General features: G+C 32.6%; 1 protein-coding gene across 11 annotated transcripts in view; it reads right to left on the bottom strand.

Moving 5' to 3' along the window:
* Window positions 1–18708, bottom strand: part of ROBO2 (roundabout guidance receptor 2) — a 1246890-nt gene extending 1228182 nt beyond the window's left edge. For all 11 annotated transcript variants that reach the window (XM_076000825.1, XM_076000828.1, XM_076000830.1 and 8 more), the window contains exon 1: window positions 16511–18708. In XM_076000825.1, the coding sequence (XP_075856940.1) occupies window positions 16511–16640 (130 nt within the window). In that variant the 5' untranslated portion in view covers window positions 16641–18708. The remainder of the gene's footprint in view (window positions 1–16510) is intronic.
* Window positions 18709–20057: the final 1349 nt, after the last annotated feature.

Here is a 20057-nt window from a genome sequence, read left to right as displayed (position 1 = left end):
CTTACTCAAAAATCTATATCTTAGTTATTCCATTTGAAGTGGTAGAAAAGCTTCAAAATGATAAATCCTGTTGAAGACAACTATAAACAACATTTGATTCATATATACTGAAACTTGTTATAAGTAACGAATGATTTAGATAGAGCACATTTAGCACTGTCTAGTGATGAACATTTATTATGGGAATACCAGAGCAGATGAGGCCGTGGTAGATAGTAAACCATCAATCAGATGCGACCTCACAACAAATTGTACCTCATCAACTGCTTTAATATGTCATGAAGCTTCCAAATAGACATCACTGGACCATTTGTTAAGCCCAAACTACTTTTTCACTGACAAAGCAAAAGACATTTGGTATTTTCATTTATATGTAATATCAAAATGAATCGATGGGATTTAGTCATCCAAAGTAGAATTTCTATGAGGATGGGCCATTGAAATTCAGACCTTAGCTTCTTTACACAAATTGCTCTTAATGATGATATTTTTTTTTTTTTAGTTTTTACAAATGTTATAAGAATGAGGATTGTATTTAGATTCTGAAACTCTAAGAAAATTCAATGTTATTATTATTTTTAAGGAAAACATGTTTTTATTTAAGCAGAATGGGGGAATATCCTTACCACTTACATTTCTGTCACAAAATTAAGTACTAAGACATTCTCGAATGACATTGCAAGAGGAGCAAAAATAAAAACAGTATATTGGAAAGCTCAAATATTCATACAGGCATGATAATTACACTATCAAGAAATGCTATTTAGTGGTACCAAAAATACTTATTTCAAAAAATTCACAATAAAGTCTAGTCTTATGATATAAGGAATATCCTTTATTCCTCTTCCACTTTGTTCAGTTATGAGCATTGTTTATCTCTGAAATTAATTGTATGCATCTCTCTCTTCTGCTAATATGCAAAATTTTATTTTATTTTATATTCCTCCTTAGAATATAAGGTGTTCAAAGATACAGAAAACCTACTTCATTTGGTTTATATCTCATAGTGCCTCTCTCAGGTGAATGTATAATTCTTGTATGTGTTATATTGTTTTATAATTAACTTTGAAACATGGCCTTAAAAAACCTCACATATCTATAATAAGATGTTGATACAAATATTGACTTGGAAGTACTATGTTTTTACACTCTAGTATTCAGATAAATGTTGTGGACGTGTATTATGTATTTTTTATAATTAACTGGATTCCTGAAAGCCAGCTTCTTTTGACAATAGTTAGCTTTTTTGAAAATGCTCCTGTGTGGTCACGAGGGAGACTAAGTTTCATGGTATCTTAAACAAATGCATTGCTGCTCCTGAAAAAGTAAGTCAAAGGGACTTTGAAGGGTTTAAAAGAATGGCTCTGAACTGAGTCTCACCCCCACCCCCAATTTGGAATAAATGTTTAACTTGAAGAAAATTACTTTTAAATTTAGATTAAGAGTTTCTACTAATTTCTAGACAACAATCCTACCATGGATAGGATTCCCTGCAAGTCCTTGCTGAGTGCACCAAAATGCAAATTATCTTCTGAGTGGGAACTGTCCCTGCACCAGGTCAGGCTACTAAGTAAGTCAAATGACTAACTTACAGTTATTTATGTCCCAGTGGAAAGGAATGGTACATTTACTGTTTGCCATAAAAGATTCTGAGCACCTGTCCCCAGGTTCCTTTGCTACAGCCCGTGTAGCAACACCTGACCCTGTGGGTGATTTAAGGCAGGGGGAATGGAGCTATCACACCCAGGCTCCTGCTGTTTGCTGGGCTGTGAGTGTGCAGTTTGTTAACTGACTTGCTCTGGTCCATTGAGTCTTGTCTACTGTGGGGATTCTGGAATTCTCGCAAACCTATCTGTTGGCTTGCTTAGCCATCTCTTTTAAAGTATTGTTATCAGTTGCCATTCTTTATGAGGCTGGAGATGTACGACGACTAATAACATATGTTAAAAAATAAAATGAAATATGTTATATGAGGGAATTAATATACAAATTTAGAGAAAAAATATTTTTAAATGTTTTAAAAATCCTTGTTAGTACACAATGCTGGATTTTTATCAAATTATCCAGTTACTACAATTAATACTTCTGGGAATATCTTCAAATTATTTTATGACATAATCAGCAGGACTCCGTTTTATTTTCATTTTAAATATCCATGGAATCTGAGAATTGGATGGGAATATAATCTCTCTTCATATTGAAGATTCTGCTCTGCTCCAACTTCTAGTGACAATAAATATCAATGCCCACATGATAGATAAGATATATCATTTTCAGAAGATGTCTAGTCATTAAGCCATTATTTCCTTGCATTGATTTGAAATCTGGGGTCTCCTAAATCATCAATTAATTCAGTGAAGTTTTCCTTATTTTCTTTCATTTTTTTCTTTTCTTTTCTTCTTCTTCTTTTTGTTTTTTGAACATACTTTTAAGTATCTATTTAAGCATCTAAGGCAAACCTTTCCTTTCCTTTCATTTTGAAGCATCAGGCTAATTCTTTCCTTATTTCCCCATGACTCTGAAAAAAGTGATCTTATTTGCCATTGCTCAGGGTTATCAACTACTTTTTTTACACCCTTCTTAAGAAAAGTTTTTCAAACTTTTCACCACCCTATTCACCATTGTCTATACGTTTTTTAATCCGATATTGCAAAAAGCATGGCATCCAGACTGTTTCTTCCTGAAATCTGCATATTATATGAATGTAGCCAAAATGTAGATTTGTCTACTTTTTCTTAACACTCACATCATATTGCCTGCTTAAATTGGAATTTCTTTTTACATAAACTGATGCCAATGATATTTAAGCCATTCAGAATTAATTTAACGTGTTTATATTTATGCAGGCTAGATCTTATAATGTTAGGTTCTAACGATCATCTTCTACTTCTAATATATGAAAGATTCTTATTAAATACTGGTTAATAGTATCAAGGGATGCTTTTTAATGAATTTATACTTTTTATGACATTAAACTATGACTCTACTCACCAAAATCCTAGCTAGTTTTTAATACTCTGTTGTTGTCAAATTTGAAAGCATTTTTTATGTACTTAAATTGGAAAAAAAGTTGATAAAAGTATGTACTTCAAATATTAAATTGGGAGAAAGTTCATAAAATATAAGCTATGTACAGCTAACAAGTATATTTATATATATAATTCAAGTACACTACAATATAATATATTTAATATAAATAAGAGTATACTCTTTGTATATCAAATTGAAAAAATAAATTATATTATTCTAAACTATTAAAAACGCATTTGTTATTTAAATGAAATTCAGGTTGGTTTTAACTTAACACTCCTTTTTGAAATGCTCTTTGGCATTATGAATCAAGAGCCTTAAAAAGATCTTATCTTTTTAAGGCAATAATTCTACTTGTAGAAACTTTGCCAAGGGAACAATCAGATTTATACTAAGATATTCATAACATTGAACATAATCTAAAATTAAATAAAATAAAAAAGATACAAAATCATATATATATAGGATAATTCTGTATGTATACTTTGTATTATATATTTGCATTATGCAATGTAATTAATACATATGTTTACTACTATGTGTATATATACACACACACATATATCTATCTACCTATCTTTTTATCTACATGCATATGAACGCCAAGACAAATCCTGAACAGGGTTAAAGTGATCATTCTTAGATGGTAAGACTAAAGTGACAATTCATTTGTATGGGGAATATTTACAGTAATTTTTATTGTCTTTAAAGCTTTCCTCCCATTTCTACTGTTTCTATACATTGATCATATGCTATTTTTTAGATGAAAAATGAATTTATCTTAACCTTTAAGCTTACTTAGGATCTAGCTTCTGTTACATGCTATGATAATTACTAAAATTTGTAAACAATTGCTATTTTCCAAGACCAGAAATCTCCAGAAAATGTAGAATAAAATATTCAGCATTACTGAAAGTTGATCATTAAAATATTGTATTCAGGTTTTTCAATATGCTTTTTCTCAGTTGCCTAATGTTCCTGGAATTATACTTAAAGACACATGGTTCATTTCTCAAATTAGAAATATGTTTTCTACAATATGGCTAGGCTCAGAATAATTGAATCTTAAATATTTCTCTGATAAATCATAATTTATACCCACATATCTTTTATTATTATAGTTATTCAAGCTTATGCCATTCCTTTTTGGTCAAGGAACAATTATGCTTGCTTCCCAATGCCTTTCCTGGTGTTTCTGGTGTCAAATTTGCTCATAGAAATATTTGACTATTAACAATATCAAAACATAGGTTTTTAAAATATTTTGGCTTTTTAGTTTTAGTTTTTATAACATCTCTGTACCTCAAATGGCATTCATGAAAAAGCAAGGGAGAAATCTATTCAACATTAATGCTTTGGCTTATAAACTAATTAAAATGCAAATAAAAGAATTAAATATATATATATATATATATATATATATATATATATATATATATATATATATATATATAAAATCCAGGCTACAACCATCCTCTGTTTATGAGTATGGTCTGATACTTGACATTCCCACACATTTGGAAGGTAGTTTTTACATTACTTTAAAAATGAAACTAAAGGAAGTGTCGAGGAATAATGGCATAATCAGACTCTCTTTTATCAACTTAGTCATGATTTCATTAACTTAAAAATTATTTACATATCTGGAAATGCATCCTATAGCAAATTCACTTTGATCTACACTACAATGACTGTGAAATTTTGCTAATGGGCTCTTTTTTGCTTTGATACCATAATAGTTTATATTCATAATGAAGACTCTGAGCTATTGTGATAGTCTAAAATATCAAAATATAAAAGAGTGTTCACAGTACAGTGCTGAATAAAGTATTATATTTAAAAATGATCAGATTCACCTGGACCTTAAGATGTGATTTGAATCTACACATTGTACAAATGACTTAATGTTCTCTTCCTTGAATAATCAGGACATAAAAACCATGCTATTAGATAAAAAGGATTAAAGCAATTGCCAATTGGTTGTATGAGAGAGAAAATCCCTGTTCAGTTTTCTGCCCTATTAACCTTCCAAATGTACTCATTTACAGTGACCTTTTTAAAAACCACCCTAAGTAAGTAGCTGTACTTTTTTTTTTTTTTTTTTTTTTTAACAATGAACTTCATTGTCCACTTAAGGTACACACGAGCAACCACATTAACTGGGTCTGACTGGAAAAGACCATCGTTTCAGTTTAAGGAGACCATCATGTGTGTCAGGTCTCAATAGCATTTATCCATCCCTTGTGGTTTTTGAAGCTAGAGAAACAACCTTTGTTCTTTTTTTAGTGTTCAACTCTTGACATCTCAAAGTACTTCTATAAGTACCCAAATTTCATCTTTTAATTTCTTCATTTAAATAAGGCCCTGATGGGAGGGAGGGAAGAAAACATAAGACAGTGACATTGAACATTTAGCGTGGTGTGAGGCTTACTAGTATACCAAGCTTGGCAACTGTGATAATGACAGAAAATTGTATTGAAGTTATGTCACAATCCTCAGTAGAACTTCTACCATTTCTCAATGTTTATGTATTATTCAGACTAATAGTGACACTGAAATAGAAAAAGCTTCTTATCCCTTAAAACTTTTATTGCGAGGAGTTCAAAATGCCCACAGTTAAGTGCTATTCCATGTGTATTTAATGTAGAGTGAAAAGCTGTTTGGTGCCCATTTTAGATTCACTGGCAAAAAGATAGATAAGGAAGCATGTGCTAGAGTCATGAAGACTCGGATGAAAAATTAAAAGTTTAAAATTAATTTGAACTTATAATGTAATGCACCACGTGGAAATCTAAAAATCAATTTTCAAATGGAACAGCTTGAAAGTTTTTCTTGCCATCTGGTTGTGGACCTGGCTCATTCAATTCCAAGTTTGCCCTTGTGAATACTCCAATTTTATATATACTGTATAGAACTGATAATATACATGTTACCTAAGCCTATCTTGTTGGATTTCTTAAAATATATTTGTTGTTGTTTTGTTCTACACTGTCAATAGTATCAAAATATGCTCTTACTCATAGACACATGTACCTTTATTTTAAACCAGATGTGATGTTAGTACTTAATTGACTGAGGTAATGAATAGCGATAGCATTTTATTTGGATAAAATAAAAAATAATAGTATGCATCTAACAGTTTTACATCTTTGATGAGCCTAAAATACAGATAGATGAATTCAAATGAGGAGGAAAAAAACAGATTTGGCTATTTGAGTTGTATAGTAAAAGAAAAGTAATGCTTAATATAGAGAGATAGAATTAAATAAGATTATGCATGGAATGCATTTAACACAAGCTGGCACAAAAGAAGTTCTCAATAAATGCTAGCAATTAAATTTTAGGAAGGTGTGTGTGCAATACTAATAATAAGTAAAATATTTGAGTATGTTTTTCCCAAAGAAAATATTTATTGAAAGCCCATTGCTAGTTATTAATACTTTACATACACTATGTTATTTGTTCCAAACAAAATAACCCTGTTAAAATGCTGAGAATCACAGAAGTCAAATAACTCATCTCAAGAGTAATAGTAAATGGCAGAGATGTGAGCAGAAATTCAGCATCTCTGGTTTTTTTTATGATTGTCTCAAGTAAGTTTAGCAAATGTGAGCTGCCACACCACAAAGTTATTTTAATTGGCTTTATATGTATCTGCAAGATATTGGAAACAAGATTGCTGCAATCAAAATTACAATAATTTATAGTACAAATAGGGTATACAAGAATGTATCTTCTCAGTATACTAATTAATATTAATCATTTTATTACTTAGAGTCCATTCAGATCTAATTAACAGTGAGTTCAATTTACAGATAAAACTGAATTATTTTAAGTTAATTTTTTTGTTTTGGAAAAACATACTATCACTTCAAAATTATTTAACTAGTGTACCCATCAGCTTGCCTACGATTCTCCAAACAGATGAATAAAATCATACTTTTATCTATATATAAGGCATTTAAAATTATAACATTAAATCTTAAAGATCATCCAATAACATAATTATAATTTGAAGAACTCTTTTTAGAACATATATTTGAGGCTTCAAGCTACGTGTTTATATCTCTATGAAACTTGTATAAAAATTTATTGTATAATTGACAACTTATTTAACTGATAAATGAAGCAAAGCACATAATTTTATATATATTCATATAGTGAAATGCAACAAGTATAAAAAATGGATTATACAGAATATATTTATATCCATAATTATATACTAATTTCTTTAAATTTACTATATACTTTTGCATATATCTACATACACCAATTTATTAAAGTGGTAATATAAAATTCTTAAAAATTTTGGTGCAAAGTATTTTGAACTGTCGAATAAACCACTTACAAGGTGATTTGCACAATACATTTTATATAAGGCAAATAAACAGTTGTCAGTAAAGTTTTCAGTATCAGTGACATCATAGATTAAATTCTTCACACTGAGAGATGAAGACCAACACCACAACTTGAACTTTTATTTTAGTACATGATTATATGTCGTTGGTTTTGTTTTCAAGATATCATAAAATAAATCCTGTAAGTGTAAAGAGGTAGAAGTACTCAGTGTGAGGGGTATGAATATTAGTCACCCAAGTAGCTGGCACCAGATATAGTTCTCTAAGCTTGACTTGTCTTACCAAGTCCTACAATGATCTTTTATTTTAAGTTCTATAAATTCTAGTTTGTTCACCTAATTCTTAAAGCTATATGTAACTGACTCTGTTGTTATTTTTCATAATTCTCATTGCCCATTGGAATCAGTGTGAGATACTTGATTATGTCATTTTGCCTGGGTTGGATATCCAGCTGAAAAATATAGTACTATATAACCTTAGTCAAATTGTTACTTTCTTTCGATAAATGAGGATGATGCAAATAATAGTACCTTTCAGATAGAGATAATACAAAACTAAACAACTCAAGGAAATTTCATAGTACAAAGTTTGGCACAGAGAATGTCCTTTAAAAAAGAAAAGGAAAATAAAAAGAAAACATATCCAACTCAGCTACATACACATATAGCTTATAGCTGTATGCCTTCCTGCCCTTATTTGTAGTTATTAATGTTTGAAATAACTTTCCTTTTTTTATTTGCCTATTCAAAGCCTAAAAACAGGAGACACATGATTTACAAGATCATGTATAGTACAAGGTATTTGTTAAATGAATGAATGCATATCTTGTAGTTTTCCTACTATACTATATAAGCATAGTATGTGGATATAATAGAAGGACTTAAAATATTTTGTTAATAGCACAGTATATATTATTCTACTTTGAATGTACAAATTATGTTTGTAACTTCTTTAGGGGCTTCAAGTAGAAATACACAATCAGTAAAGATCTTCATCTAACAACGCATTAAATGTAACTCATTACACTTAGCAATCAACAACCTCAACCCAAATCCCTGTGTATTTCTCTATGCTGGTCTGTGAAGTCCCTAAAGAGAAATGGGACATTATGTTAGATAAATGAAAATCTGTGCTAGTTAGCCAGGAGCAATTCTCAGGCCTCGATGGATTGTAGAAGGCACTTCAGTTATGTGTCTTATTGCCCTAAAATAAATTCTTTATTAGCTGCCAACTATTACATTAGAGATTTCATGATATGCCCCTGTCTCCAGAACATAATCTTGGACTTTGCCCAGCTTGATAACTACTTCTTTCCTGACAGAGCTTTTGACATTGATATGAAAGGGATTCCACAGAGCATATGTAGGGTCTGTCCTAATAGCTGATATGGTGAACTCTTCATAAATTGACAGAAGGAATGAATTTCTGAACCTTACCTTGGCAACATATCAAGAGCTGTAAACTGACAATACTGAATGAACTCATTATATATTTTTATTTTCCTGAATGATAATAATAATAATACCAGATAAATATTTTCTCTATGTAAGAGTATAGGCATATGAACTTAGCATTTTGTATGAATATTAAGTTCAAATGTAGCCATTCAAATAAATATTATTGGTAAATCTATACAAAGTTTTTATTTTTGTGTTTGCATAAGAGTGAATTGAGTAAATAAGAGTGAACTGAATCATACTTACTTCTACAAAAGGATTTCATTACAAAATGAAATCTGAAGCACATGGGATAGACTTATTTTGATGTGTAGATTTTTTTTTACAGCAAATTAGACTAGATTTCAAACTAAATGTGTTAATTATAAATCACATCCTGCCTGTAAAGAAATGAGTTCACAACTACTTTCCCCTATTGTCAGGTACAGATGCTTTCTCCCTCTTATCCTGGGATATAGAGTGTTTCCTAGACTATCTCACCACAACCCTCCATGCATCAAAATTCCTAAATAGATTATTTGAAATTTATATGTTAAGGAAAATTGTTACCTATATTCAATAGCTAAAGATACTTTGAGATATGGTAAAGACAAGAATAGAAACATTTCTGTACTTTCAAAGCCCATATTCTCAATTTTCCAAAAGAACAAAAGTAGAAACAAACAAAAGAAATAAGCAAACATAAAAAAAAAAAAACTAATCCAGAAGTTAATAAATGATTTGAAGAACAGATTGAATGCTGGAGCTTACCTAATTTTACCCTAAAATGAGATTTTGATATGATTTCAAGGACAGGATAATTTCAGAATATAATTTGGATATTTGTACTTTTTTCCCCCTGAAAAAGCAGCAAGTGCAATTTAAGTTTACTTTAGTTTCATTTTTAACATCATAATCATTTATTTTAGTTGGAGATAATAGCCCTCCCCCAAGAAAGGGTAAAAAAGTCTTAAGACTCATAAATTACAAGTTCTTAGAGGACAGAAACCTGTTTATATAATATCAGTAACCTTGACAAAGCAAGCTTGAATATTTACTTAATAAACGGCTTTCAAAAAGTCAAAGTGGAATAAATCTAAAAATCCCTTTCTTTGGTGAAGTTGCATATCATTTCTAATACACCAGTTAAGAACTTTGATTTTACTTTTACATTGTAAGTCTGGAATTGTCATCTTTCAGTTTCATTTCTTAAATTCTACTCTTGGACAAAGGTGATCCTAGGGACTAGTGTGACAAAATGGCTGAAAGATAACTTTCCATAAGGCCATAGGTGCTGATGAATCCTCTGGTCTCTGAAAATGTAATGGCTTTTGGATGTAATATGCTTATTTTCTTGCCTTTACAGAAGTATTATGCCTTGTTTTGGATGACCTTGGTTTCTTAATCAAACTAAAATACTTAAGCTAAAAGATCCCCACTCTTGACTGATCAAGGTCACTATCTGATTCACATAATCTTCAATTGACTTGAGCAAACAAATCTTATCATAAACTCTCCACACTTTTTGAATTCCTGTTTTGAAATTTTAATTCCTTTTCAAGTAATAAAGCCTGTGAAAATGCACTTTCTTTTTTTTTTAGCTTTTTAACACTCAACTAACTTTGAAAGTTGAATTTGAAAACTAAGGAAATGAAATTGCTCTGGGACCAAGGCCTAATGTTAGCCATGATCCACCCTGAGGCAAAAATTTTATGGCTAAGTTGTAAACCCTTTGAAAATGTAGCTTATAATGGAAGTGCTGACACAGTTTTAAGTATGGATTCATGAACCCCATTGCTAATATATCTAAGGCATTTTATTACTGTCAATTTATGTCACTTTTTAAAATTAAATAACCTCTTCAAATATCTTTATTTTCCCTTTTAAGTTTTAAACGAAGCTCTGTGTGTGTGTGTGTGTGTGTGTGTGTGTGTGTGTGTGTGTAATTTGGCTAATGACTTTCCTCTCTGAGGAGGGTAGGAACTGATAGATACACACATATAAGAATTCACACACTTATCTAATAAGGGTGATATGAATTAATATGTTTTACAGACCACACGTTTTATAGGCGCAATCAGACTTTATAATGAATTAACCAACCCACAAAACATTTTCTTAAACATCTGCTTCCTAGGGCAGTATGTTTCCCCATTTCTGACAAAAGTACTTATACTATTTGTAAGTAAAATTCAAAGAACTTTTTTTCACCTATTTTCCTAATATAAAGAATACATCCCAGGGTATATTAATAACATGGCAACAATCATACCTTAATAAAAAATAGAAAATTAAAATAAAATTTTGAGGTTAAAAGTGAAACTGAATTTGAATAAAAGTTAGACAAAAATGGCTATAGATAAGCAATACTCAGGACATAATTTTCAACATTAAGACAGATCTATTATTCTCAAGAGCCTAATTTTTTCTTATCAAAATCTCATAACCATGGAATTTTCCTAAATTTATCAAATGATATTTTTCTAATAACACTAGACAACATGAGCAAATTTTACAACAGATCTTAATATAGTTGTTATGCATACATCTCAATTATTGTATCTAAAAAATACTCTAGTACTCTTGTGCATATAGAAAATGCATACTCAATTCAGACTTGGTTTTGGAATTTACTCTTCAATTGTAGGGAAGATAATGTATTAAATCAACTTATTGCATAAAGATGGGTATTAAAAATTGACATTTATTGTGGGGGGAGGGAGAGAATGGGCATTTATTGAAACCTTAAAATCTGTACCCCTATAATATGCTGAAATAAAAAAATAAAAAATAAATAAATAAATAAAAATGGACATATATTATAGTAAAAGTGACAAAAAATGACTTCTCCATTTTTTTTTGTCACAGGAAAAGGTAAGGTACAGCATATAGATTAAAAGTAAGAAATTTCATAGAATACATTATTACCAGTCTATCTTTCTATATAATTTGCTCATTCATCAAATATGTATTGAGCATCTATTAGGTACAGGAATGTATGTTAACAAAGATTAATCAAAGACAAAATTTCTTTTCAAATAACATACAAAGTGGTAAACAAAACATAGACACATAACAATGAAGCACTAGAAAAACTGACAAATGCCTTCTTCTCTAAATAAGGTGTCATAATCCCTTAAAAAATGAAATATTATTCTCAGTATGCCATTTAAGAACATTTGATATGGGGTGAAGGCTAGTATAGTAGTAAAGGGACATCTCAGGAAAAATGTCAAAGACATAATGATCTGCTTATGTTTCTCTAAACCAGGAAGCTTTAAGTTATTTCAGTGTTCGTGAAAGAGGAAATCATCAGTATTCAAATTTTATAAATATAAATATTGATTTTTTACATAATAACAAAGAATGTGAGATATTGTGTTGTATGAGGTAATACATTTTTTATTAGTTCATATAACTAGATAAATAGTCAGAAGCAACGTAATCACAGTGAGCTTATAGGTAATAGACAACATCAGATAGTTAAGACTTTTTTTTAACTTTTAAGTTTAAAAAGTAGCTTCAACAAACTCCAACAAATTTATATATAATTGTCAATATATTACATGGGACTGTGCAGATAACCAAGTAAAATTTAAAATGGCAGTCTCTGAGTACTCCCTTGTCAGTGCTTCAATGCACCATAAATTGAAATATCTCAATGCCATAGTACGTGCTCATAATACATTCCAATTCTTCACAGGCAGGGCAGGGGGAAGCTAACTGCCAGAGAAGTCTTCTTTGTTTAGCAAAAATACACATGGACTACTGGTTGCCGTAATTTATGAAAAAAAAAAAAAAAGTATGGGTGCTGTATAAAATACTTTTCTGAATTGTTAAAAGTTTTGATCACTTCATACTCCATTGCCATAGTTTAACTCTTATGTCATAACTGAGATGGTTAAATGACTTCAACAGACTCTTTAAAGAGGTTTAAATGGTTCAAGGTCAAGTGCAAGAGAGAACAGCTCATTAATGACAGTCAGGTTTGGCCCCTCCCCTTACTTTGGTCCATGACTGTTATGATTGGTCAGTGTTTGTGTTGGACCAGGTGGTCAATATTTTCACTATCATCATTGGTGCCAACTTAACCCCCCTACATCTTTTAGACTTTTTCTATGTATACTTATTTACCTCCTATTTGCACGTTTAATAGTAGCTATAAATATTAAAACTTGGCTTAAATTCTAATTTCCAATAGCAAAAATTCACACAGTTGACTCTTCAACAACATTGGGGTTAGGGGCACAGACAACCACAAAGTTAAAACCCTGTCTATAAGTTTTGGCTCCCCCAAAACTTAACTACTAATAACTTACTGTGGATTGCAAGCCTTAGAGGTAACGAAAACAGTCGATTGACACGTATTTTGCATGCTGTATGTATTGTACACTGTATTCTTACGATAAAGTAAGCTAGAGTAAAGAAAATGTTATTAAGAAAGTCATAAGGAAGAGAAAAAATATTTACTATTAGCGGAAGTGGATCATCATAAAAGTCTTCATCCTTATTGTCTTCATGTTGAGTAGTAGGAGGGGTTGGTCTTGCTGTCTCCGGGTGGCAGAGGTGAAAGAAAATCCGTATATAAGTGGATCTGCACAGTTCAACCCTTGTTGTTCAAGAGTCAACTGCATAATATATATGTGCATATTGTATATATTTATATATTATATGTTTATATATTATACATATATAATTCTCTATTTGTTACATATATTGATCCTCTGCCATGTAACCTTCTCTGTAGCCTTATGCTCATGTGAATGGAGCAGTCACATTTTTAGAATTTCTTCCCAGTGAGGGTAATTGAATGAAAATAATTATTAGGTTCTTTAATCCTAATGATGTCAGCAATGCAGGTAGGATTTCTGGTTAGTTTACTATAAATGCAAACTCTTAAGATCACTTGTGTCATGCTCTGACCTAATCAGATGGGATACCTGCCTTCCCTTAAGGAGTTTATATATTGTGATTAAATAGAAAAGCATATGCCTGAGGGAAAATTTGCCGGCCTACTAACCTATATTTGAGACTCATCTTCATTGATGAGCTTAAAAATCTCTTGGTAGCCAACAATAATCAGCATTTTTTCCCAAATGTTCTAACAAGTCAGCTTCCAGACATCTGTTTGATGCTGCCTGGCCACGTGCTGCACCACTCCTCACAGGCCACTGTTACACACTGGTCTATGATGCTGCCACTCCCTGGCCCTGCCTTCCTGTTAATACAACAAAAATGGAGATTGTCAGCGTGGGCAGGTTGCCATATGGAGGTTGACAGCTGCTCAATCAGATTAAGACAAATGCACATAGGCAATGTGAGTACAAAAAAAAAAAAAATCATTTCAGAAGAAAACTTTGTTGTTTTGCTCTTGGTGTTTTTCCCCAGGATTTTTAGAAATAGAGCACCGGTTTTAAAGACTGTTGTATAAGTGAATAAGCTTGAATTAGTATTGACATGAAGCAAACCAAGAAAAAGTAGTTAAAATAACCTTTTTACAATTTTGCGTTTTGAACATTGATCCTCTTTGCCTCTGGCCATACTGTTTAATTTAAAAAGATTGCTTCTCCCCTCACCCTACCCCATGCATAGATACCTCTGCTAGGTATCTTACAAAATAATAAGGACCCTTACTGTCTAAAAAGGAAAATAATACTGAAAAACTTGTAAAAATATGTTTTAAAAGAGTGCGCAACATGCCAAGAGAAAAATAACAGGATTTTACAACCCAGTGAAAGATAACATAGCACTATCAATAGCCAAGCTCATGAATAAATAAATATTTACAACATATACATATGCATATCAAGGCAAGGCTACATCTCAAGAACTCAGAATCTGTGCAAAATATTTATGCAGTGCATATAAAGCGACAAACGGAGGCACTAAAAGGGAAATAATTTTAAAGGACAGTCAACATGCTTAAAGTTTTCCAGTAACTCGCCTGACCTTTCCAAAATACACAAGACTCTTTGTAACAATATAAAAATATGTTGCTATGATTGCCTATGCCTGAACTTAACATGCAACAGAGTTAGCAAATTTCTAGCTGAGCTAGTTAAAGTACATTGGAAAAGTAGTCATATGTTCAAAAATGAAACCTTTCTGACCTGATTTATAAATGAAATCCAATGCATCTGTATTAAAGCAGGGTGGAATGAATAAATGTCTAGGAACACATGCAAGCATTTTGACATAAACCTTTCTGAATAGGTTAACAACTTTCCTAAAATCCTGCAGCTGTTTTTTGCTGGCCATTTAGAGCTTCAAAGTCCATGGCTAAATTTAAAATAGGAAATTAAACTTTGACATACTATAAGCATGGTCTTTGAAAAATGTACATAAGAAGTAAAAGTTAACACTCCTGGCATCCTCTAGAGTCCATAACACCATACATCTCTACATCCTAAGCCACCCAAAGCTGCCCATGCAGGCTAACATAAATAACAGCTTTCAATTTGCAGGGGAAAAAATACATTGATAACACTAGGAAATATAGTAATGTGGTGATATAATTTACAAGGCCTAACAATAATTTGCAGCACCATTCCTCTGGGTAGATCTGCACCAATCATCTAATCTAAGTGCCTGTTGGAACTTTTCCCTCAAAGGTATAGTAGGTAGAAGATTTGTAATGCCTTTAATGCAACAAAAGGAGAAACAGAAAGATCAAACTGAAGGGGCTTGAGTATTTAGAAAACCCTGCTGAGCTGTTGTAATAAATTATTAAAACTTCTTGTTAATGTTCATGCTTCTCTTTAACCTCTGATCATAACATTTAAAGTACAGACAAAAGGAGGGGGAGAACCAGAAAATATTTCTAGAGCTAAGTTACCAACATTAAGTAGAAAGAATGCTTCTGCATAGCAAAATCCCCAGATATCTCCCATCAAGACTTTTCCCCAAACATACAAACACTGTCCAGAAAGTCTCTCATGGGATATTTTGCAGCATAATTTTTTTTTGGTTTACAGCATTCATAGCAAACATACCTGATAACTTGTGTTTAATATAAACAAATGCCATTCAGGGGATGCAGAACCAACTGAACTTTACAAAAAAATTGATTCAAAGTCTCAAAAATTCTCTCCCACCCCATAAGAATTTTTTGACAGCAGAAGAAAATGGATTACAACAGTCCAAAGTACTCAGTACTCAGGCTTTTTTTCTCATTCAGTAGATTTTTTTTTCAATAAAGTTAATGCAATTTATCTTTATTAACACATCAACACTGATAGAGTCAGCCAGAAAATTAGTGTTGGTGGCTCTGTGTTTTATAACATTCCTTTCTCAGACATCTCTCTGATTATTTCACAAAATCTGCCAACAGTTCAGGGATCTAACATATTCAGAACCCATTTCTTTTTAAAATAATGCAGCTTCCTAAGGATAACACACATATCCTTGCACCAGAGCAGCATGCATCTGGTCCTATAGTCTCCCTGCTAGAAGCAATCATTGTAATGCTTTCAAAGCCCAGAAAACCAAAAATTGCAAAAATATATTTACATCAATAAAAGAGGAAAACTCTTCTTTCTAGCTACCTTACAACACAGCTCCTCTTTCCTGAAATAAAACCTGATTTCAAAGCAAAGCAGCTCCTCTACCCTCAGCTGTCCTCAAGTTAGCATCAGCTCGCCTTGCTAACTCCATTTAGATCTTTAACACACAACTTTCATCACTTACCCCCCTTCCAGGGTTTTCCTTTCCAGGGGGTCCGGGTCAGCTTGCTCAAAGTTGGTCCAGAGAAGAAAAGCATCAAAACGAAGAGAAGTTCAAGCCTAGTAATTTTCCCCACTTTCTCTGATGGTAACATTTCCACAAGTTAATTTCACAAAATTTCTCACATCCTCTTCCCTCCCGGTTATGAAAATAGCATTAATCATTGAAAAACCCAAGGTAGGTGTTGTTTTGCCATCTTTAACAGCTGAAGTAGCAGCTCCCTGATGTAGCCCTGAGCCAAGCTACATTTTTTCACGGATCCGGCTCCTTCTCCTCAGTACGCAGTCAGCACTGCTTCTACTCCAGGAGCTATAAAATAATTTCTGTTCTCCACTTTGCTTTCACTGGGAATATATTCCTCAGCGTTCTGGGTGAGCTTGATTGAAAATGATAAAAACAGTAATGTCTGTGTCCAGCAGAAAAGAGAAAAGATGTCAGGATTATGTGAAAAAGATGAGAAGCAGTTGTACTGACAGCTTTCAGGCTGCCTGTGTGATCCTAATAGCCGTGCAACCAACCAAATTGCTCTTTTAAGAGTAATAAGGCTTCAGTGAAAGCCGGTGTCACTGCCACTTGGGTGTGTAGTGCTGGGCTTGAAAATCACCCAGGAACCGCCACAGATAACGACTGCTTCAGTCCAGCTTCAGAATATTAAGGGCTGAGCAATATACAGTATGCACAGAGGGTAGTTAATCTATTGTGTGGATAGACGAGGATTCAGGCAATGTAGTACTGAGAGACTCAGAACTTGAAATGTGTTTTACTTTTCCTTTACCTCGTGACATTAAAAGGGGATTGCATCTGCACTAACGATTCATAAATGCGTCTGAAATATTTATTAGATGAACAACAATAAGTATATAATTTTTCTCCCTAACAATAAAACAGGAAGGGCAAGTTCTCACTACATAGTTGCAGTTTTCTTCTCTATTAAAGTCAGCTTGTTTGGGCATTCCTGTGGCACCCGAATGAACCCACCACGAATGTTATTAGCAAACTTTTGAAATACCAACACAGAGTCTATCAAGGCTGGGTTAATCACACATTCAAGAAAACACATTTTTTGTTATTGTGCATCACCATGGAAATACAAAAAGCTCCCAAAGTCTTTCAGTCTTTAGAAACTATATTTGTGCAAACATTGCTGCTAACAAAGTGTGGTTATAATTAACAATCAAGCACATGACTCTGCCCCTGGATGAAAGAGAGGTAGGTGGAGGATGAAGGCATAGCAGATACAAGTAATTTAGTCTCTACTACCTAAAGTGAATTGGCATGATCAAAAAATCCGGCAGATATTTTAAATGTCTACATCTTGGTATTATCCATATGGTCACTTATTCCCTGAATCAGTGAGCCATAATACATGAATTATGCATGTATGTACTTTAATCAATGTTTATATTATTATAACCATTCATGTCCTTGGAAGAGACACTGTAAAAAGAGTAATTTACTTTATAGAGATGAGCGATACATTAAATTTAAAAATACAGTTATGCAAATTTGCTTTTATATAAAGGAAGCGATGTTTGTCAAAGATATCAATGGGACATACAAAACAAACTAAGATTGTGCCTTAATTTAGAAACTATAATCACATAGTATTCAATTTTTAATTTGAAAACTTCTGAGGGAGGTAAGAACAATTTATATCATGCCCATTTTATAAATAGTGAACTTAAAATTCCATGTTTCTGCATGCTTTAAAAGGGGAAGTTTATATTTAACTCAGAATTTAATTTTCTATTTACAAGTCACTTTCATCCTGTTTACCTGATCCCTTCCTCCATATTTAAACTCACATAAACATAAATTAATAGAATAAATTGGTCAACTCCCTCATCACCACCTTCTGAGGAAGACTCTAGAAACAAACTCATTGACTACTTACTGGCTCCATTCCTCTTGAAAGAAAAAATACAACTTTTCATAATTAGTAAGTTTTTTGCTTTTTTTAGATGACTCGGGCCTTAGGTGGAAGAGGAAAATGTCAAATCGCTTTAAATATAATAAAAGGGTATTGGTGGGAATGTTGAATGTTTCTGAAGTGCCTGGCCAGAACAAGCCTAACAAGGAAAGGCTCTTTCCTGAATATGGGATACAGTTGGCCAGGTTCACTGCAAGAATTTTGTTTAGATTTTCAAGTTTTATTTTCTTCCTGGTAAACACCAGGCCATAGATTTCTCTGGTGGGGAAATTGAAATGGAATTAGAAGCATCAAATCACTGTTGCTCGTGATGGGAAGGCCGTTCTCTTCCAGGACACATCTGGTTGAAGACTGAAGTTCTGCTCAAGCTTTCTATTACATATCAGAAGAAAGAAGAGGAAACATCTTCCTGTGGAAATGAGTGAGAATACCAAACAGAATGAACAAAAGTGGAATCTGTAGAAAAAGTGAAATACTAAGGAGAGACCATATAAGACACATCCCTGCATAGGTAAGAGTGTAGAAATGCCTTCCCAAGCAAGTTAATATTAGTAATAAATTAACTTACTACAAGTTCTAAGTACTTTTCAGGCATTAACTTATTGAATACTACAACAACTCAATGAAGTTGGAATAATTATTACCTCCATTTGGTACATTATAAGCTGAGGTACGGAGAGTTTAAGTCGTTTATTTAAGGTCACACAGCTATGTTTTGAACTCAAATAGTTCAGTTAGGAGCCTTTGCAAATCACTATGCTATGTCCTCTACTAACTGTTGTCTGTCTCTGTACTCTTAACCCTTCTGAGCTAGGTTGCTCATCAGTAATATATATATATATATATATATATATATATATATATATGAATAACAAATAATGATAGCACACTCTATATGTGCCAGATTTTTGTTTAAGTCCTTTACATATTTCAGGCATTTTTGTCTTCACAGACTTGTGAGATGAGTCTTTTATTATTTATACTTTATAGATGGTTACTTAGTCAATGTCACATAGTGATTAAATGAAAGAGCCAGGATTTGAACCCTGTATGGCCTCAGATTTTATTATTCACCCTTTGCTTTCCAGAATCTGGTGTGCGGATCTGGGGAAACCAGACAGGTCTCAATGGAGTCTGGAAAGGTAAGAGAGTTGGGGATGAGGGTTGGGGTAATTGTGACTTGGAATCCTCCATTGGTTGTTGGCAGCAGCAGTGAGGTCTATAAATGGAAAGATACCAGAGAAGGTCCACCTGAGAGAGACAGTCAGAATAAGCTTCCTCAGCACTTGCTTGTGCTCAAAGGAAAGTATGAAGAAAGAGAAGACCCCAGCAAGATCTGACTCACAGACATTTGTAATACAACATAATAAATGCTTTAATGAAGGCTATACAAAATTGTTAAGAAGACTGTAGAGAGAATACTACAAAGCAGGTGCATATTAAAGTAATGTGCAGTGAAAAGAAGAGAAAGGGTTGGTTCGGCTAGGATATTCAGGGCAGAGGAGGTGAACTTTACACTTAGTATCAAAGCATAAGTATGTATTTTAAGAGTAAGGCAAGTAAGGCAAGAGGCAAGGATAA

This window comes from Microcebus murinus, chromosome 1, assembly GCF_040939455.1.
Source record: "Microcebus murinus isolate Inina chromosome 1, M.murinus_Inina_mat1.0, whole genome shotgun sequence".
Lineage (NCBI taxonomy): Eukaryota > Metazoa > Chordata > Mammalia > Primates > Cheirogaleidae > Microcebus > Microcebus murinus.
This window is presented reverse-complemented; position numbering and strand designations above follow the sequence as displayed.